The sequence below is a fragment of the Rhagoletis zephyria genome, unplaced genomic scaffold (assembly GCF_001687245.7).
Source record: "Rhagoletis zephyria isolate East Lansing unplaced genomic scaffold, Rhagoletis_zephyria_1.1 Rzeph_scaffold_00100, whole genome shotgun sequence".
Classification (NCBI taxonomy): domain Eukaryota; kingdom Metazoa; phylum Arthropoda; class Insecta; order Diptera; family Tephritidae; genus Rhagoletis; species Rhagoletis zephyria.
In genome coordinates this window covers 330881-347955 of record NW_016157184.1, presented here as the reverse complement: position 1 = coordinate 347955, position 17075 = coordinate 330881, and the positions used below count along the sequence as shown (strand labels likewise).

At 35.6% G+C, this 17075-nt stretch overlaps 1 protein-coding gene across 9 annotated transcripts in view; it reads left to right on the top strand.

Annotated features, from left to right (window-relative positions):
- ey (eyeless) overlaps positions 1 to 17075 on the top strand; it is a 405615-nt gene that overhangs the window by 128454 nt on the left and 260086 nt on the right. For all 9 annotated transcript variants that reach the window (XM_017632808.1, XM_017632823.1, XM_017632838.1 and 6 more), the window contains one exon: positions 5430 to 5595. In XM_017632808.1, the coding sequence (XP_017488297.1) occupies positions 5430 to 5595 (166 nt within the window). The remainder of the gene's footprint in view (positions 1 to 5429; positions 5596 to 17075) is intronic.

Sequence of the window (17075 nt, the reverse complement as noted above, 5' to 3'; positions counted from 1 at the left end):
TGGAAAAGGCAGAACAGACTTCGCGGTTTTTGTTACCGATGATGTCGATGTCATCGGCATAAGCCAGCAATTGCACGCTCTTGTAGTAAATTGTTCCTGAGCGGTTCAGTTCTGCAGCTCTTATTATCTTCTCCAACATCAGATTAAAGAAGTCACATGAAAGGGAGTCGCCCTGTCTGAAACCCCGTTTTGTGGCGAACGGCTCGGAGAGGTCTTTTCCAATTCTGACGGAGCTGGTGGTATTGCTCAACGTCATTTTACACAGCCGTATGAGTTTTGAGGGGATGCCAAATTCAGACATAGCGGCGTATAGGCAACTCCTTTTAGTGCTGTCAAAAGCGGCTTTAAAGTCGACAAATAGGTGGTGAGTGTCGATCCTTTTCTCGCGGGTCTTTTCCAAGATTTGGCATATTGTGAATACCTGGTCTATGGTGGATTTGCCAGGTCTAAAGCCACACTGATAAGGCCCAATCAGTTCATTGACGGTGGGCTTCAGTCTTTCACACAATACGCTCGATAAGACCTTGTAACCTATGCTTAGAAGGCTGATCCCGCGGTAGTTGGCGCGAATAGCGGGGTCACCTTTCTTGTGGATTGGGCAGAGCACACTTAAATTCCAGTCGTCGGGCATGCGTTCATCTGACCATATTCTGCACAAGAGTTGATGCATGCACCTTATCAACTCCTCGCCGCCGTACTTGAATAGCTCAGCTGGCAGGCTGTCAGCTCCAGCGGCTTTGTTGTTTTTCAGCCGCGTTATTGCTATACGTACCTCGTCATAGTCAGGCGGTGGAACGTCGACTCCGTCATCATCGACTGCGGGCTCGGGTTCTTCTTCTCCACAACTTTCCGTGCTGCTACCATTTAGTAGGGCGGAAAAGTGTTCCCTCCATAATTTAAGTACGCTCTGGACATCAGTTACTAGGTCGCCATTATTGTTCTTACAGGAGTGCGCCCCGGTCTTTAAACCTTCCGTAAGTCGCCTAACTCTCTGGTAAAATTTTCGGGCATTCCTCCTGTCGGCCAGCATTTCAAGCTCTTCGCACTCACGTATTTCTGCCTCTCTCTTCTTGTTGCGGCAAATACGTCTCGCTTCCCTCTTCAGATCCCTATAGCGGTCCCACATAGCGCGCGTTGCGCCCGATCGCAGCGTGGCCCTGTAGGCGGCATCTTTTTTCTCTGCAGCTTCCTGACACTCCTCATCGTACCAGTTGTTCTCTCGGGCTCGCTGAAATCCGACTACTTCTTCGGCGGCGGTACTTAATGAGCGGGAAATGTGGTTCCACTGCTCGCATATGTCGGTTTGTTGAAGAGTGCTTTCTGAGAGCAGGTGTGAGAGTCGAGTAGCGAAAGCGATGGCTGTCTGTTGTGATTGCAGCTTTTCGACCTTAAGCTTTCCTTGCATATTTGGGCGCACATTTTTTCTGCACAGAGGCGGGTGCGTATCTTGGCTGCAACAAGATAGTGGTCCGAGTCGATGTTTGGGCCTCGGAGTGTGCGTACGTCTAAAAACACTGGAAGCGTGCCTTCCGTCTATCACAACATGATCGATTTGGTTTCTCGTTTTTCGATCCGGAGACAGCCAGGTAGGTTGATGAATCTTTTTATGCTTGAACCTAGTACTTCATACTACCATGTGGCATTTACACTGTTTCTTTATTCGAGCGACGATATATGTATGTGTGTAAGTGTTTTGTATTCGAAACATTTAATCTTAAATAAATGAATTGTATGCTTTCAAAATGCTTTTTTGTAATTGAAATTTATTTGGTAGGTTGTAAACGATTTTGGTCGGATTTGGGAAGAAAATTGGTAGGGGAAAAATTGTTAGTGGCAACGCTGAGCACATGTCAAGTTTCAGCGAAACCGGTGCTGGTTAACTATTATTTCCACCTGCCTCCATATAGTCGAAACATTGTGCGGTACTAGGCATTTTCTTCTTACATGTATGTATGTAAAAGCAGAGCGAAAATAACCCTCTCCACTAATTTTATATGGTGTTTAACACTGACTAAAACACAAATCTCTCAAGCCAAATGTGTTTCTCACCGTGCCAAATCTCTCTGTGCGATCTTTTTGTGTTTTCTGCTGTGGGTTATTCAGGACTTTCATCTTTCAGTGTCTTAATTTGTGTGTTATTATTAAGTGGAAGCAAAGCGTTATGGTCTGATTATGCATACTTCGCATAACTTCGCACAACTTCGCATGAACTTCAAACTGTAATTTCGAATGTACTTTGTATGTATTCCATTACCCAGAAATTAGCAGAACTTTTAAAAATTTAGCGATCTGCTTAGTTTAGACTTTGCATCACGATTTCTTAAGTTACATTTTTATTGCACTGGTACAAATGGTTGTGCGGAGTTATGCGAAGTATGCATAATCAGACCTTTAGGCATTTCTTTACGCGCCATATGCATACACATTCATGTGCGAACATTTATGACAAAGAAGAAAGCGTGCACATTCACAACATTTTACTGAAAATAAGCTATTTTACTATAGTTTAATTTATTCAATTTCGAATTTTTTCATACATATATGTATACTGTATAAGCAGAATTATTGGTACACCCAGAAAAAAGTTAGCTAAAAATATTTCCCCCAACACTTGATATGGTAACATTAACTAAATAGGGTAACTATAACCAAATTTTGTGTTGAGGTAAATGTATTTAGCTGACATTTTTCTGGGTGTATAGGTGCTATTATATTTTAGTACATTTTGAGTTAAGGTTTGTTGAATTTTCATAATTTTTTGTACGAAGTTTGTATTGTAGATTTACTGGTAATGAAATGTGCTAGACTTTTATAAAAAAATATAATAATAACTTAATATAAAAATTAAATATACAAACGAAAATAGCCAAAACTTGTTAAAACGTCACTTAATTTAGTCAACTGACAACAACGGTAAGTGCCCATAAGTTTGCTTTTCAAGAATTCGAATATCGAAAGCACAACAAATCCAAGTAACCATATTTAGGGAAATATCGTTATTTTTGGGTTTTTTGAAAATACCGCTATATGGGAGGTGAGCGAGGTTTTCGATCGATATTGCCGATTTTCAATACCACCCTAACTTGGATAAAGGGCAACCCGTATATATGTCATGGGCTGCACTGGCAAAACTCCATAAGCAAGTGGAAAGCTTTTGCAATTGCTTATGGAGTTCCGCCAGCGCTGGCCATGCTTGCGTTATACCAAATTCCATTGAGATATCTCAGTCCTCGGGTTATCTTGTACACGGACTTACGGAGAAACGGACATACGGACATGTCTTTGTAGACTTCTCTCTTCATTGTGATCATTTTGGTATATACATTTATATCTATATCTACCACCGGCATTCGGCAGCGCCTGGGTTCGGGCCCAGTTTCCGACCAACATCAATAAATAAAACATAAAAATTGTATTCTAAAAGCCGTAGCCCCTCGGCAAGCAATGGTATACCTCCGAGTGTATTTATGACATGTTTGTAGGAGTTGATGGCGAACCGGCTAACGTTTTAAGGACTACGATTTAATTGCATGCCCCTAGAATATTCGGTGACTCTGCCAATTGGTTGATGTTAAGGCTGATCGACATAGGTCCCAGTATAATACGAGCGTAACAAGAGCAGTCCAAAAACTGTACCGGAAGTAGAGAAGGAAAAAGGCTTATGATAAGAAGAAAGAGACCGAAATATAAGAGTGCGAAGAGCTTGAGATGCTAGAGGAAAGTAGAACATCCGAAAATTTTGGCGGAAGATTCGCCGAGCTACGGAAGGTTTTAAAACCGGGAAATAGCACTTCTCCAACCTGATTAATGGCAACAATAGAGGTTTCAAAGCCGCTTTTGAAACCACCAGAAAGAAACTAATAAGGCTGTGTAAAATTATGTTGAACAATGCCACCAGCTCTGCCATAATTGGCAAATAGTCTCCGAGCTGTTGGATACCAAACGAGGTCTCCAAAAGGGCGACCCCTATCGAGTCCTTTCTTTAATTTGATGTTGGAGAAGACGATAAGAGCTGCATAACTCAACCGTTCCGGTAAAATTTATTACAAGAGCGTACATCATCAATGCAACGCTTATTACATAGCACGAATAATTTAAATAGAGAAGCAAAACGCATGGGTTTTGGGATGAATGAAGACAAAGCGAACTAGTGGTGGCAAACTGTCGATAGTCCCGACTATCGATAGTGAGCGATATTTTGTTTAAACTATCGATAGTCTATTGATAGTCACATATTTTGAAAAAGATAAAAATCTAATTGGAGCGTATTCATAGTCAAAATTAAGTGGATACTTAAAGTTGGTTGAAACTTCATTGACAGATAACCCATCCAAAATTATGTCAAAAAGGTAGAACTAACTTTAAGTACCAACTTAATCTTGACTATGAATACGCCCCCATTGCGTTAAGTATAGTTTTTTAAAGCCCATAAGGACCTGCTTTCTAAAGCCAATTGTGTTTATTTAAGAAACATACCTTGCCAACATTTTTAGGTTTTAGTTTCGATCTTTTTTTGTTTACTATTAAAGCTGCTTTACTGTATATTCGTTCCGATTCTAATGATGACGTTAGGCCAACATAGTTGCCATGTATTCTTTTATATAAAAGTATTGCCGCTTAATCAAATGCACATTCACCATTTTTGTGTCTTGAATTTCGAAAATTGTCGATAGTGAAAATACCAAAATCATCGATAGTATCAATGGTTTGCCTCCACTACATTAAAAAAGCAGACAGCGCATGTGCATCTTGGCACCAACTTCACTGTTGACAGTTATAATTTTCGGAAAAGCATTAACACGAATAACAATGTCCGAACATTATAACGACTTTGACATAGTAGAGCGAATCAAAATATAGCGGCTGCGCTGGATAGGTTATGTATGTCGTACGAATGGAGGATGCAAGTGAACCAGCCCTGAAAGTATTGAATGCGGCATCCAAATGAATTCTTCTCTGGCTTAGAAAAAGACGATTGCAGTCGACCAAAACTTAAGTTAGCCCAACATGGATCAACGATTTGACAATCGCTCCCATGTTTTTAAAGACCACAGCTTTTTCGAAGCTCCTAACATTTTGGTGGTGGTGTTTCCACAGATTTTCCCTCAGAGTACGCGTGCTGGCAATCAAACCAAAACATATTAGAGACCTCAACATAAAGCATGTAAGCCGATTCGAATTTTTTTTTCAAAACTCTTTTCTCTTCCTACACTGAATAACTCCCTACTTATAACTTTACCGATTTCTCGGTATCGAATGCTCTCGCATCCTATAAATATGTATGTATGTATGCATCTCGGTTGCATTTTCTTAAGTAAGGTTTTTGCTAATTTTAATATTTAGTTTTGGGCATTGTTTTATAGTGTTAACTACATAAGTATTTATGATTATAATTAAAAGGTTTCTTTTTGCGTTTTTTCTCCATACAGGTCACAGCGGTGTAAATCAGTTAGGTGGTGTGTTCGTGGGAGGACGGCCGCTTCCTGATTCAACGCGTCAGAAAATTGTTGAGTTGGCACATTCTGGTGCCCGCCCTTGTGACATATCACGAATATTGCAAGTTTCCAATGGCTGCGTTAGCAAAATTTTGGGCAGGTGGGCATTAGCAATAAGTTATGTTAAATATAAATAAAATTATTAATGAAAGTTTATAATTATGCAATATTTTTATTTCGTTTTGTAACTATAGCACATCACCAAAGCTGTTCTTCTTTGGCTTATGGATGCATTGAGCACCTAATAAATCCAAATTTTAAAACCAAATATGTACTTCCAAATTTTTTTCTACCGTTACGTTTAAAACAGATGCTCAGAAGAGAGATTGCATTTGGTTTTCAGTTCGAATTCATAAGGCGCTTAATGCAGTTTTTATCGTGATAGAATAACATCTTGGTTGATATGCTATAGTTACAAAACGTACTTTGTGTATATTAGACCGAATTAATTCAAAAATTACGTTTTTGGAGATTTTATCATTCAATTAATAAGTTAAGGATAATATGTTCAGTCCAACAGATAACTAAGCTCCACAAAAATTACAAATTTATGTACATATGTACATATTATGTATGTTTTTATATTTCCATCTGTTTTTGTATACCAATTGACCCTACTTTGATCGGGTTTTCCCACAAAATTAAAATTTTGAAACAATTCACTTTATTATTAAACGTTCGTGGTGTATACTGACATGGGTGAAAAAATATATACATCACGGGCGGATCCAGACTTTTATTAGTTCATGTGATTTAATTAGAGCAGAAATATTGAGAGTAATACTAATATGCATGTGTTCCCGGAGGAAATGGGAGCTGGTAATAATGTTTTACCAGCAACTTACATTTCACCCAGCGCGCATAAGGACAAAATTACTACGTTTATACGCATGCATAAGTCGCTTTAATTCATTTCGCCGCGATTCAAAACATATGTATAAATTGAATTTCAATTCGCTTTGAAAGAGCAAAGTGTGTTGGCTCACACTCCATTTCAAATCGGTAGTTTATTTCTCCAGACAGTTAGAAAGAGTGTATAAACACCGCTCTCACTCAAAGCGATTTGGAGATCAGCTGTTCCGCTCAAATTCCAAATAATCACATCAGTATTTAAAAGCTGATTAATAATAATCGTTCTTTTTCTTTGTCACGATTTTATAATGCCGAATAAAACTACATTTTTATCACTTTCCATTATGTTACTTATAAAATGTCAAATGAAAACAGCTGATTTTGTTTGCTTTTGAAGACGGTTACTTTGATGCCGATATAAAGCCGTAAGTATAAACACTAGAGCGAAATGTGTACGGTGTCAATGCGCTTTCAATTAAGTCGATTATTCTGTGCGTATAAACGTAGTATATGACTAATTACGACGACAAAAATACAAAAACTAAACTCTATAAATCTTACCACACATACCTTTATAATACAAATTTTTGAATTTTGACGCAACTCAGTAGCTTTAGCAGAAGCCCAAGCTTGGGCTTTCTATCGTGCGTGGAATTAAATAACTTTTTTTTTGAATTGAATAAAAATTGAATTTTTTGAATAAAAATCAAAAATTTTGTACGCCCAAGTATGATAGACATTTTATTTTATTATATTATATATTGTTTACAAATGAATTATATTTTTACAAATCATATGTTTTGAGTCATGTTTTTGAGAAAAATACACCGTAGTAATTTTAAAATTGCAAAATTACATTTATCGACTGAAAAATAAGATATTCGAGCTAGCTCAACGGCACACAGTGTGCTTTTTAACACTTCATGCCAATTAATCGTAGCGCTTTCGACAGAAGCAATATTTTCATATGAAGCAAAATGGCTTTGAAAGCTAATTTAATTCCTTTCAAAATATTGCCATTGAGCCACATTCGTTCCTTGACCTTAAAAAAATTTGTCAAAAATAGTGTTCTTTGAAAAAAACTATACTAATATTGTAGATTTTGAGACGAGAAACACGATTCCACTGGTTAAAAAATGAAAAAAATTTCAACCCCTCAATTTGAAAAAAGCATTATATATTGAATTTTTTTATTTGCATACAGCTGTGCATCCTTCACACAATTTTTATCCCTCGAACAACAAGTCAGTTATAGTGCTATTCAAGACCTTTAATTTAAGCCAAGGTAGAAATCTCTAGGCCTTTTGAAAGCTAAATTATTACGATTCCAAAGTTAAACTTCGAAATTTCATTCGACATTTTACGCAGTTTTTTTTCTAATTTCGGAGTAAAAACTAGTACAGAAGTTTCGATGTTTGGTTTAAAATTGTTATAAATTGGCTCTCAGAGGGCCTAGAGGCTTCTACCTTGGCTAATAATAAAGGTCTTGAATTGCAATAAATAATGCCTTTTTTAAATTAAGGAGTTCAAAATTTTCTTCGAATTTTGAAGAGTGGAATCGTGTTGCTGGTCTCAAAATCTATAATACTAGTATAATAACAAGTAATTTTTACCAAAAAAAACCGACTTCAACTCTCATATAAAAAAAAAATATATATATATATATATATTTGTATATATATCATGATCCACTGATCTAATCTTAACCAGATTAGTATGGGACCAGCTCTGAGACACAAAAAGAATTATCGAAATCGGTTGACGTGGTCCAAAGTTATGCGATAACATATATATATAAAAAATAATAAAATTAAATAAAATTAAAAAAAAACTATATTCAGACGAACTGATAACTTCCTCCTTTTTTGGAAGTCGGTTAAAAAAAAACATAAATTTTTTGTTTTGGAATAAATCCAGTGTATTTTGCATGTTTTTTTTTCGAAGAACACTACTTTTGACCATTTTTTTTAAGGTCAAGGTGTAATTGTGGCTCAGTGGCCACAATTGAAAGGGACTTCCGTTAGCTTTCAAAACCATTTTGTTTCGTATCAAAATGCTGCTTCTGTCGAAAGCGCTACGATTAATTCGCGTGCAGTGTTCAAAAAGCACACTGTGCGGCTTGTCAAAGGACAATAGATGTATTTTAAAATGCTGTGCATGTTTTTCAGAGATGAGTTTAGCGACAAAATCTATAAGAAATGGCCAATTTCATGTCAGAAAGATATTTCATATAGCACGAAATTGTTCCGGAAGTAGAATCACAATACCAAGAGTGTAATTGCAATTCTTAACCAAACTCGGATTTCTCGACCGACTCGGATTTGGGAGGGGAAATTTCCCCTATTTCTATTTATTTTGTCGACAATATCGATAACTTCCCCATCACTAGCTCAAATAAGAAAGCGAAAAATGTTAAGAAACCTTGGAGTATATGTTTTCAATGAAAACTTAAAAGAAACATATTTGTTTTTAAAAAACACTAAATGAGAGTGATGTGCATGCTATGTGTGCACAAAGGATTTTAATATTGCTCACGGTGGGAAATCAGACGGAATATTTTAAAAGTGCGACGTTGGCTAAGGCTCATTTAGAAATTGCAGCTTGTGAAGGCGGTTGGGCATACCACGTCATACAATCTAATCTCAGTTTTCGTTCTAAAATCATTCGAAGCTGTTTTTCTATGGTAAAATTTCATTGCGCTAGCATCAAATGTGAGAGCATCGTTACTATACAAAACTTCTCTGACAAAACTACCACAATACTCAAACTACTCTGACCAAACTACCACAATACTCAAACTACTCTGAAAAAAACTACCACAATACACAATACAATACACACTCAAACTACTCTGACAAAACTACCACAAAAAAAAAAAAAAAAATTAAGTTTTGTTCAAATGCCCAAAAGTAGATATTTGTTGAAAATAAACAACCCAACCCCGAGGATGCTAGTGAGTGGGACTCGGAATCTCATGAAATTGCATGTTTTTATTGCGCGTCTTGAAATGGAATGGTTGGGTTATCTTTACGAATCATGAAATTTGCTTTAAAATGGCATTCAATCGTTACTGCATATTTTTGCGGCTTACAACCACGAGCGCCTCGTTCAGGGGAATAAAAGCAAAGGGGTAAACTTACAGGATCGTACAAGATTACCGGCAGTTCTGCGTGTCCTACGAGCCACTTAAAACCAAAGATCTCTTAGGAATGAGTAGGGATAAAACGATACTAGTAAATACAAGTACATACTCGATACTTTTCGTCCGATACCAAGTAATTTTGGTATCGATACTTTTGAACCGAGTACTGAGTAGGTATCGGAAGAAAGTACTTATATCGAAACCCGATTCAGTGAAAATTTTATTTCCGGACTTTTTTTAATCTAATTATTAATGTGAATATCTAAAAATGTTTGGCAGTTTAGTTGCCAATGAAAAATTCCTACAAAGAAAGACCTATAATCATCTCATTAACATATCGCTAGCTTGAAGTGAAAAGTTGCTAAGTCCAGTTTTTGTGAAAACTCATATTTGGATATAGGAAGCAAGGTAAAATAAAAACGCAAAGTCTTCTAGTTTATATTCAATTAAAGGCAAATTTACTAAGTCCAAAAGAGGCACAGAAAAAAACGGTAAGCTCACAAAAAATTCTAAATCTTTTAATTTGCAACGGAGCCTTCTGCAAAATTCTTGAAGGAAATGTTTTGAAAAGTTTTTTTCCTCCCCTTTAAATTTTCTACAAATGGACTTAGCAGCTTTTCACTCTAAAAATTATTAACATGATTACTTTTTTCAGAAATGTACCATTGTTACTTTGCAGAACTGCTGATGAACAGTGTTATAATACAGATGACTTTTATTAATTAATTCATTTGTATGAAATAAATTATAAAATAATTGTTTTTGATCTCAATCGCTTTCTCTTTGTACAAAATAAATAATAAGTATAACAAATAAAATACGTACATACATACAAACGAATACAATTCTGTTAACAAAACTCTGGGGACTTTTTAAAAACAACGTATTGGACTTTGCCTTTTTTCTTGTTTTCTGGGAGGCCATCCTAGTAAACCATGTCTTGGAACTTAAAGGTTTTCTTAAAAAGATTAAGTAGCATTCGCCTAAAATCAAAAATTATAGTCACATAAGTTATTTTGACAAAAATTCATAGATATGTGATGGCGTTTTTTATAGAAACAATTCTTATATAGGTACAAATATCGATATAAGTAGGTATCGATACTTTTAGCCCGATACTTACTAGGCATCGATACTTTCTTTCGATGCTACTTCCAAGTACAGGTATCGATACTTCGATGGTATCGTTTTATCCCAAGGAATGAGCAAAGAATATACCTAAATCCCATGATTCAATAATACAAGGTTCGATAAACTGACAGTTGTCTCTCTCGCACCGCTCCCTTAGCAGTGGCACCGTGTTGCTTCTTTGCAAATTTACATGGAAACAGTGTAGCTTTGGTGTGAAATAAAAGTATAAGCTTTTGTGTAATATGTTTATTTGTATATGCATATGAAGCATATTTAACTGATGAAAACATAAGCATTGGATGTTTACATCAATCTCATAGTAGTCTTATTTTAATTTTGAGTCATTTTGCAGTTTTTATACAGCTAAATAGCATATAAATTACGTAATTCACGTAGATATATCAATATTACATTCAACATTTGGTTTAAAATACCAGATTTCCTGCAAATACATTAGAATTTACAAAAGGAATTTCACTACTAATTGCCTACTTTGCGTACTTTTCTACTACCATTTTCGCAACAAGGGATTGCATTCTTGCCCTTTCTCTGTCCTTCGTAAATGCAACCTTTTGTAAGGGAGTGTCAAACCGCAGCTGTCAATAATTATCTAACCTTGTATTATTGAATCATGCCTACAAACTTACTGCAGTACGCACAGGGCACGGCCCGGTGGGGTAGATGCCGCAAGGATTGGATTGCCCTTCAAAAGGCTCTGTCGTAGCTGCGATGACCCTAGCTCTAAAGAGACAGTCAAACACTTCCTGTGCGAGTGTATAGCCCTCGCAAGCAGTGCTGCTAGAACTTTTTGGGCCGATCGGCTAAATTGGCCAAAAAAACGGCTAAAATGTTTCTGCTAAAATTAACACGTTTTATTTGAATAAAGTTGAAGGACTAATAAATTCATTAAATTATTTTTAGTTAACAAAGGAAACTGTCGTTATACTTCACATCATTCATTCGACGCGAAGTGGAAATGGGCTGGTTTTCTTTATACAGCCTGTTTGAATTTGAATTATTGGGGCGTATTCTTGTTCTCGTACGTATCGAAAATTTGAAATTTTTGTATAGAAATTGATAGGAAAATTTCATGATTTTCGATTCGTACGAAAACAAGAATACGCCCCATTATTAAAATAAATTTGAATTATTGTTCGCTTCCATTTTCGTCAATTGCGCAAATCGATTATTAAATAAATATCAAAATAAAACAACAAATTTTGTATACTTTTGAATACGGTTTCAGTGAGTGCGCTGTAAGACACGCTTGAAAGAAATATGTGTTAAGTCATGTTGGTTTTTTCTTAATGCGGTTCTTGCGTAGGTATAAACAAGGTAATACATAACAAAAATTTTATTAAAAAAAAACCCGCTACGTTCTTTGGAAAAAAATACAGTGACACAAATATAAAGATGGACGCGATATTTTAGCAAGTTTTGGCTATATTTCTTTAGTGTATTTAATGTTTATTATTTTTTATGAAAATATAGCTGATGAATTAACATACCATATAAATCCAAGTTTCGAATTTTGTGCAAAAATTATGAAATTTCTGCAAAATTTTACCAAAACTAGTCGAGATATAACTTTTTAGTCAGCATTTTTAGAGGACTTACTGCTGACTTTTGGCATTTTTTTAATGACAGTGTTACGAATTTTTTGCCATACAAAATATGTTCGACAAGTTATTTATGGTGGAGTGCATAAGGCCTGCGGAAATAACGCCGGCGGGCTTCATTTCCTAAAAAATGAAATAAAGCCCGCGGGCGTTATTTCATCTTTATTGTGGCTCTTGTCTCCATTTTAGAATATGTACATCCAAACCCTGTTCTAAATAAAACCTAACTAATATGATAACATTGAACTAAATATTTGTTTTCCTTTATTATACGAACAAATTGAAATTAATAATTTGCATTGCATATATTTAATACATATGTATGTTTGTATGTACATGCGTATAAAAATTAAATAATTCAAATTTTCAACAAAAAAAAAGGAACATGAAAAAGTAAACAGTTAAATAAATACTTTCGTCGATAGTCGAATAATTTTACGGCAAATTGGACACAAAATGCTTGTATTACCATTTAGATTAGTACGCCTACTGTGCTATGCAAAGTGTGTGTGTAAAGTTTAAAATGATTGGCCCAGCTTCTCCTCCCATTGGCGGTGTGTGCCTTTATGTCCCACAAACCACTCGACCACGGCCGATTTATGTTATTCTGCCCTTTACTAATTTTTATTGTTTGCGAAAAATTTCAGCGAGCCTGTTAGCGCTGAACCGCGGCGGTCCGCGTTGGCGCCACCGCGGCCATAATTGCTCTTTCGCAAAGCAAATAAAGCCCTCGAGATTTATTGCCTTTTATTGGTGGGCGTTATTTCCGCTTCGAAATGGAAATAACGCCCATGGGCTTTATTTCTCTTTTTTGTTAAATAAAGCCCATGGGCGTTATTTCCGCGGACCTCCTTGCACTCCACCGTTTATACCATGTATGTATATAAAGACCTTCATAATTTTACCTTTAAAAACTTATTGGGGCATATCCATAGTCGAAATAAAAGCGACTCTAATTATTATAACAAAGTTTCCCCGTTTAAGTTTGTATATAAACTATCTCAAATTATTTGTTTATACCGGGAGCCACAAAAATAATTTTAACACAAATAATTTGGGGGAAATGCTAAGCTACAAAAACTGTGTATTAATTCATGTTATCTCTGGACATTTTTGCTCCTCAAAAAATATCTTATATGTTAATCAAGGTCATAACCTATGAAGGCGCCAAATTTCATTGAAATACGTCCAGCCATTTTAGCGTGAAAGAGCTGCAAACAAACACACTCACTCACAAACTTTCACATTTATAATATTAGTAGGATTGTGGAACGATTTGCCGTCATCCCTTGTCAAATTTAGTTTGGACACAAACCGTTATGGCGTTTTCGTTTCTACCGAAAAATGTTACCTTCAAATTGCCCTCCAAGCACAAACACTAATAACCGGTCAAAGAAAAGGCAACATATTTTGTAGAAACGAAAACGCCATTAATGTTTATTTTTATTTTATTAAAGTCGAAAAACTATAACCCTCCTAGTATGCTTAGTTTATTACAATAGTATTGTTTTTATTATGAACTGGATACTCGGTACGGTCTTTCGGTAAATCCGGTATGCCAACGCTATCCAGCTCACGAATGGTCTGAATTTTATATATGCATACATTAATAACCTTGGTACGGAAAAGAAATTCGTTAAAAATTATTCAAATCGGACTGATATATGCAAACTTCGATATTTCAATAACTGAGGACGCTCATTTATTCTAATTTTGTACTTACAATAATCTCTTAACAATAAATAAACTTTGGTAGTTTAGAGAAAGTTGGAACGACTATATTTGATACGTGCGCCGGGTATATAATATTCGGTTTTGTCCGAACTTATACTTCTTTACAGGCCAACCTAATATTCACGCACGCCGGCAGTTTACTGTCAAAAATTTCTCATGTACATACAACTTGTATGGGACCAAGGTGTATTAAACAAGGTGTGATTGACAATTCAGTGCCGCTCTCTTTTAAGGTACTATTATGTCAAAAAGTATAAACAAACGAATTAACCCTTAGTTTTGCATGTATCTTGTCAGCACTGATGCGCTAGGCTTTTATTTCGATTATAGTTTTGTTTTACTTACATTACCTGGAATATATATATTTTGTCAATAAAATAAAACAAATTGTTTATAAAATAGTTTTAGCAATTTTCTTGTTTTTAATTGCCCAAGTTTTATGCTTGTGTGCGTTTATTTTTATATTTAAATTTTTTATCCTAAACATTATTCAACACTTATAAAAGTAGGATTTTACATTTGTTTTCAATTTTATATGTGAGCTTAACTCTAACAATTTTGAAATAAAATTTTAATCATGCGAAATAGTTTTCCATTAAAGACTTTGCTTCGAGCAGTTTTAAATTAAGCTCTTCCATACTTGCTTGCATGGTTTTAATTATTTCGGTAAGAAGAAATATTTCTGTTCTCAACGTTCATTCTAAAGAGTCGTCTGTTTGAGTTTGGAGATCAACAAAGAATGTATCCTGATCGCATTCTAAATCCTCACTTGTTTCAGTTATTTCGTATTGCATTGGGACTGCGCCTGGGTATAAACGAGCTCGTTTGAAAGTGCTTGATTCGGACGGATAACTAATGAAATCACTTTCCTTGAAGTGGTTTTCTCAAACGCGAGATGAATCACGTGGTACAACACCACAGCTTTCTTCCCATCGCTGCCGTCTTAATTTCCCACTAGGTGGTTTAAAACGTCCCACTATTTTCGTGTCCTGACTTTTATTGCATACAGCGCACCGTTCAAACGTTTGCTCCGTTTCATCTTGGTTTCCTTACGTTAAATATTTAAGAAAAGTCTAACGTATTTACTTATTACCCAACTTTAAATGTACTTTCTTGCTCTCCTCGGCGGTTTATCTCTTAACAATTTCATGTTTATTAAGAAAATTTGTTGCTTGAAAAATTTGTTTGTAACTTTTTTTTAAACAAATTCAAATATAAAAAAAAAAATTTCAAATGGGTTAAGAATTCATTTCAGTTTGACATTATAGCCTGTTTCTTATGAGAGCACGGATTCGCACAAAACTTTGCACACTTATTTGTTTTTATCCCGGGGAGGTTATAGTGATGGTTTTATTTGCAAATATGTTGTCAATTTTGCAAGGGGGCGAGGCACCTCCCATTGGCCTGCAAATTTTTAATCAGCTATAACTTTAGAACCATAAGTCAAACGAGCTTGAAATTTGGACCGAAGACATTTCTATGGTAGGTCGTTTTAGTAAGTTTATAAAAGGGGGTGTGGCACATCCCAAAAGCGGGGAATTGTGTATCAGCTATAACTTCGGAACAATAACTCACATAAACTTGAAATTTGGTATGCAGATATATCTATGAATTTTTCATCAGCCATAACTTCGGAACCACAAGTCACATGACTCTTTTAATTCCTTCTGATATGCCTTTCCAATTTGAAAGAATTCAGTTTCCAGTTCACTTAGCTTTTGGAATGGCAATAAACAAGAATGCCTAAAAACAAAACGCAAAACTTTATCGAAAATAAAATGTATGACAATTGCATTGGAAAATGCATTTATGTTAATACATAAATAGATGCTTTCATGTACATGTGTGGGGATATATCGAGGGCTTATATTCAATACCCTCTATCTACAATTTTGATGAAAATGAGTTTTTGATGGTAACGTGAGCTCTTATTTATCCTTCAGCCATGACAATAATGCCAAACTTAAAATTTTGCTTTTATGGTATTATATTCTCATTTTGAAAAATCCACTATCTGCAATAACATTTTGTTACAAAAGCAAAATCCTCTATCTACACAATTTTGCTGGAAAATCGTTTTCATTACCATTTTTTTGTGGCAGGTCAAATAAAGACTGGGTAAGTTACATGTGCCGATGCATGTATGTATATGTTCCGGTAAAATCCGATCTTAGGTCAAACTAGTTTTGCCCAGGCTAAACTTGTTCTACCTAATGCGATGTCCAACCGAAACCAAATCTTGTGGACTGCGTAGCTTCAGTTGGACTGATGATGAGAGTTACAAAAATAGTTTATTCTAAGATCGGGTTTGGCCGGTAGCTTACAGGTATATACATGTCCGCTCATTTACTACAATAATGTCATAACTCAAAAAATCAAAACTCGAGAAAGACGGCTTTAAAGTTTTGAATTTACATATACGCCGATACTAAAAATGAATACATATTTTATTCTAGTGAGATTCTGGTAAAGGCCTATATGCAGCTTTCAAGAAAAGCAAACACTCCATATAAAATGACGTACAAGAAATGGCTAAGAAATTTTCTTGAGTCAAATTTTCTTAAGGCAGTTCGCAGTTCTTAAGAAATTTACTACGCTTTCTACTACGGTTTTCTAAAGTTTTTTGTGAAGAAAGAGCATAAGGCAACCCAGTTTTGCAACAGAAATATATGCCCGTTCTATTATTTCTTGAGGAAAGAGTGAGGCAACAGGCTGTGAAGTATCAAAAAATGTAAAAATTCCCTGGACACACACGCGAAATAATGGCAATTTTTTCTTGACCATTTTCTTGAGAGCTGCATACAGGGCTTAATCGATACAGCTATGATATTTTTACACGAAATAGAAGAAGACGTAGCGATAATTTCTGCATACTCAACTCAAAATTTGTATTTTTTGGATTATGACACTACTAAAGTAAATGAGCGATGTGTATATGTTTATTTGCCTCCACTTGGTCCGAAGATTCCCACAATTCTCTCTTACTCATATCTATTTAAGAGTTTGACCAACCATCTCTTCGATGACAGGCAAAAGCCCTGGTGCAGACAAAATCCCGTACCCCGTTCTAAAAAATCATCCGTATCCCATCAAACATAGAGT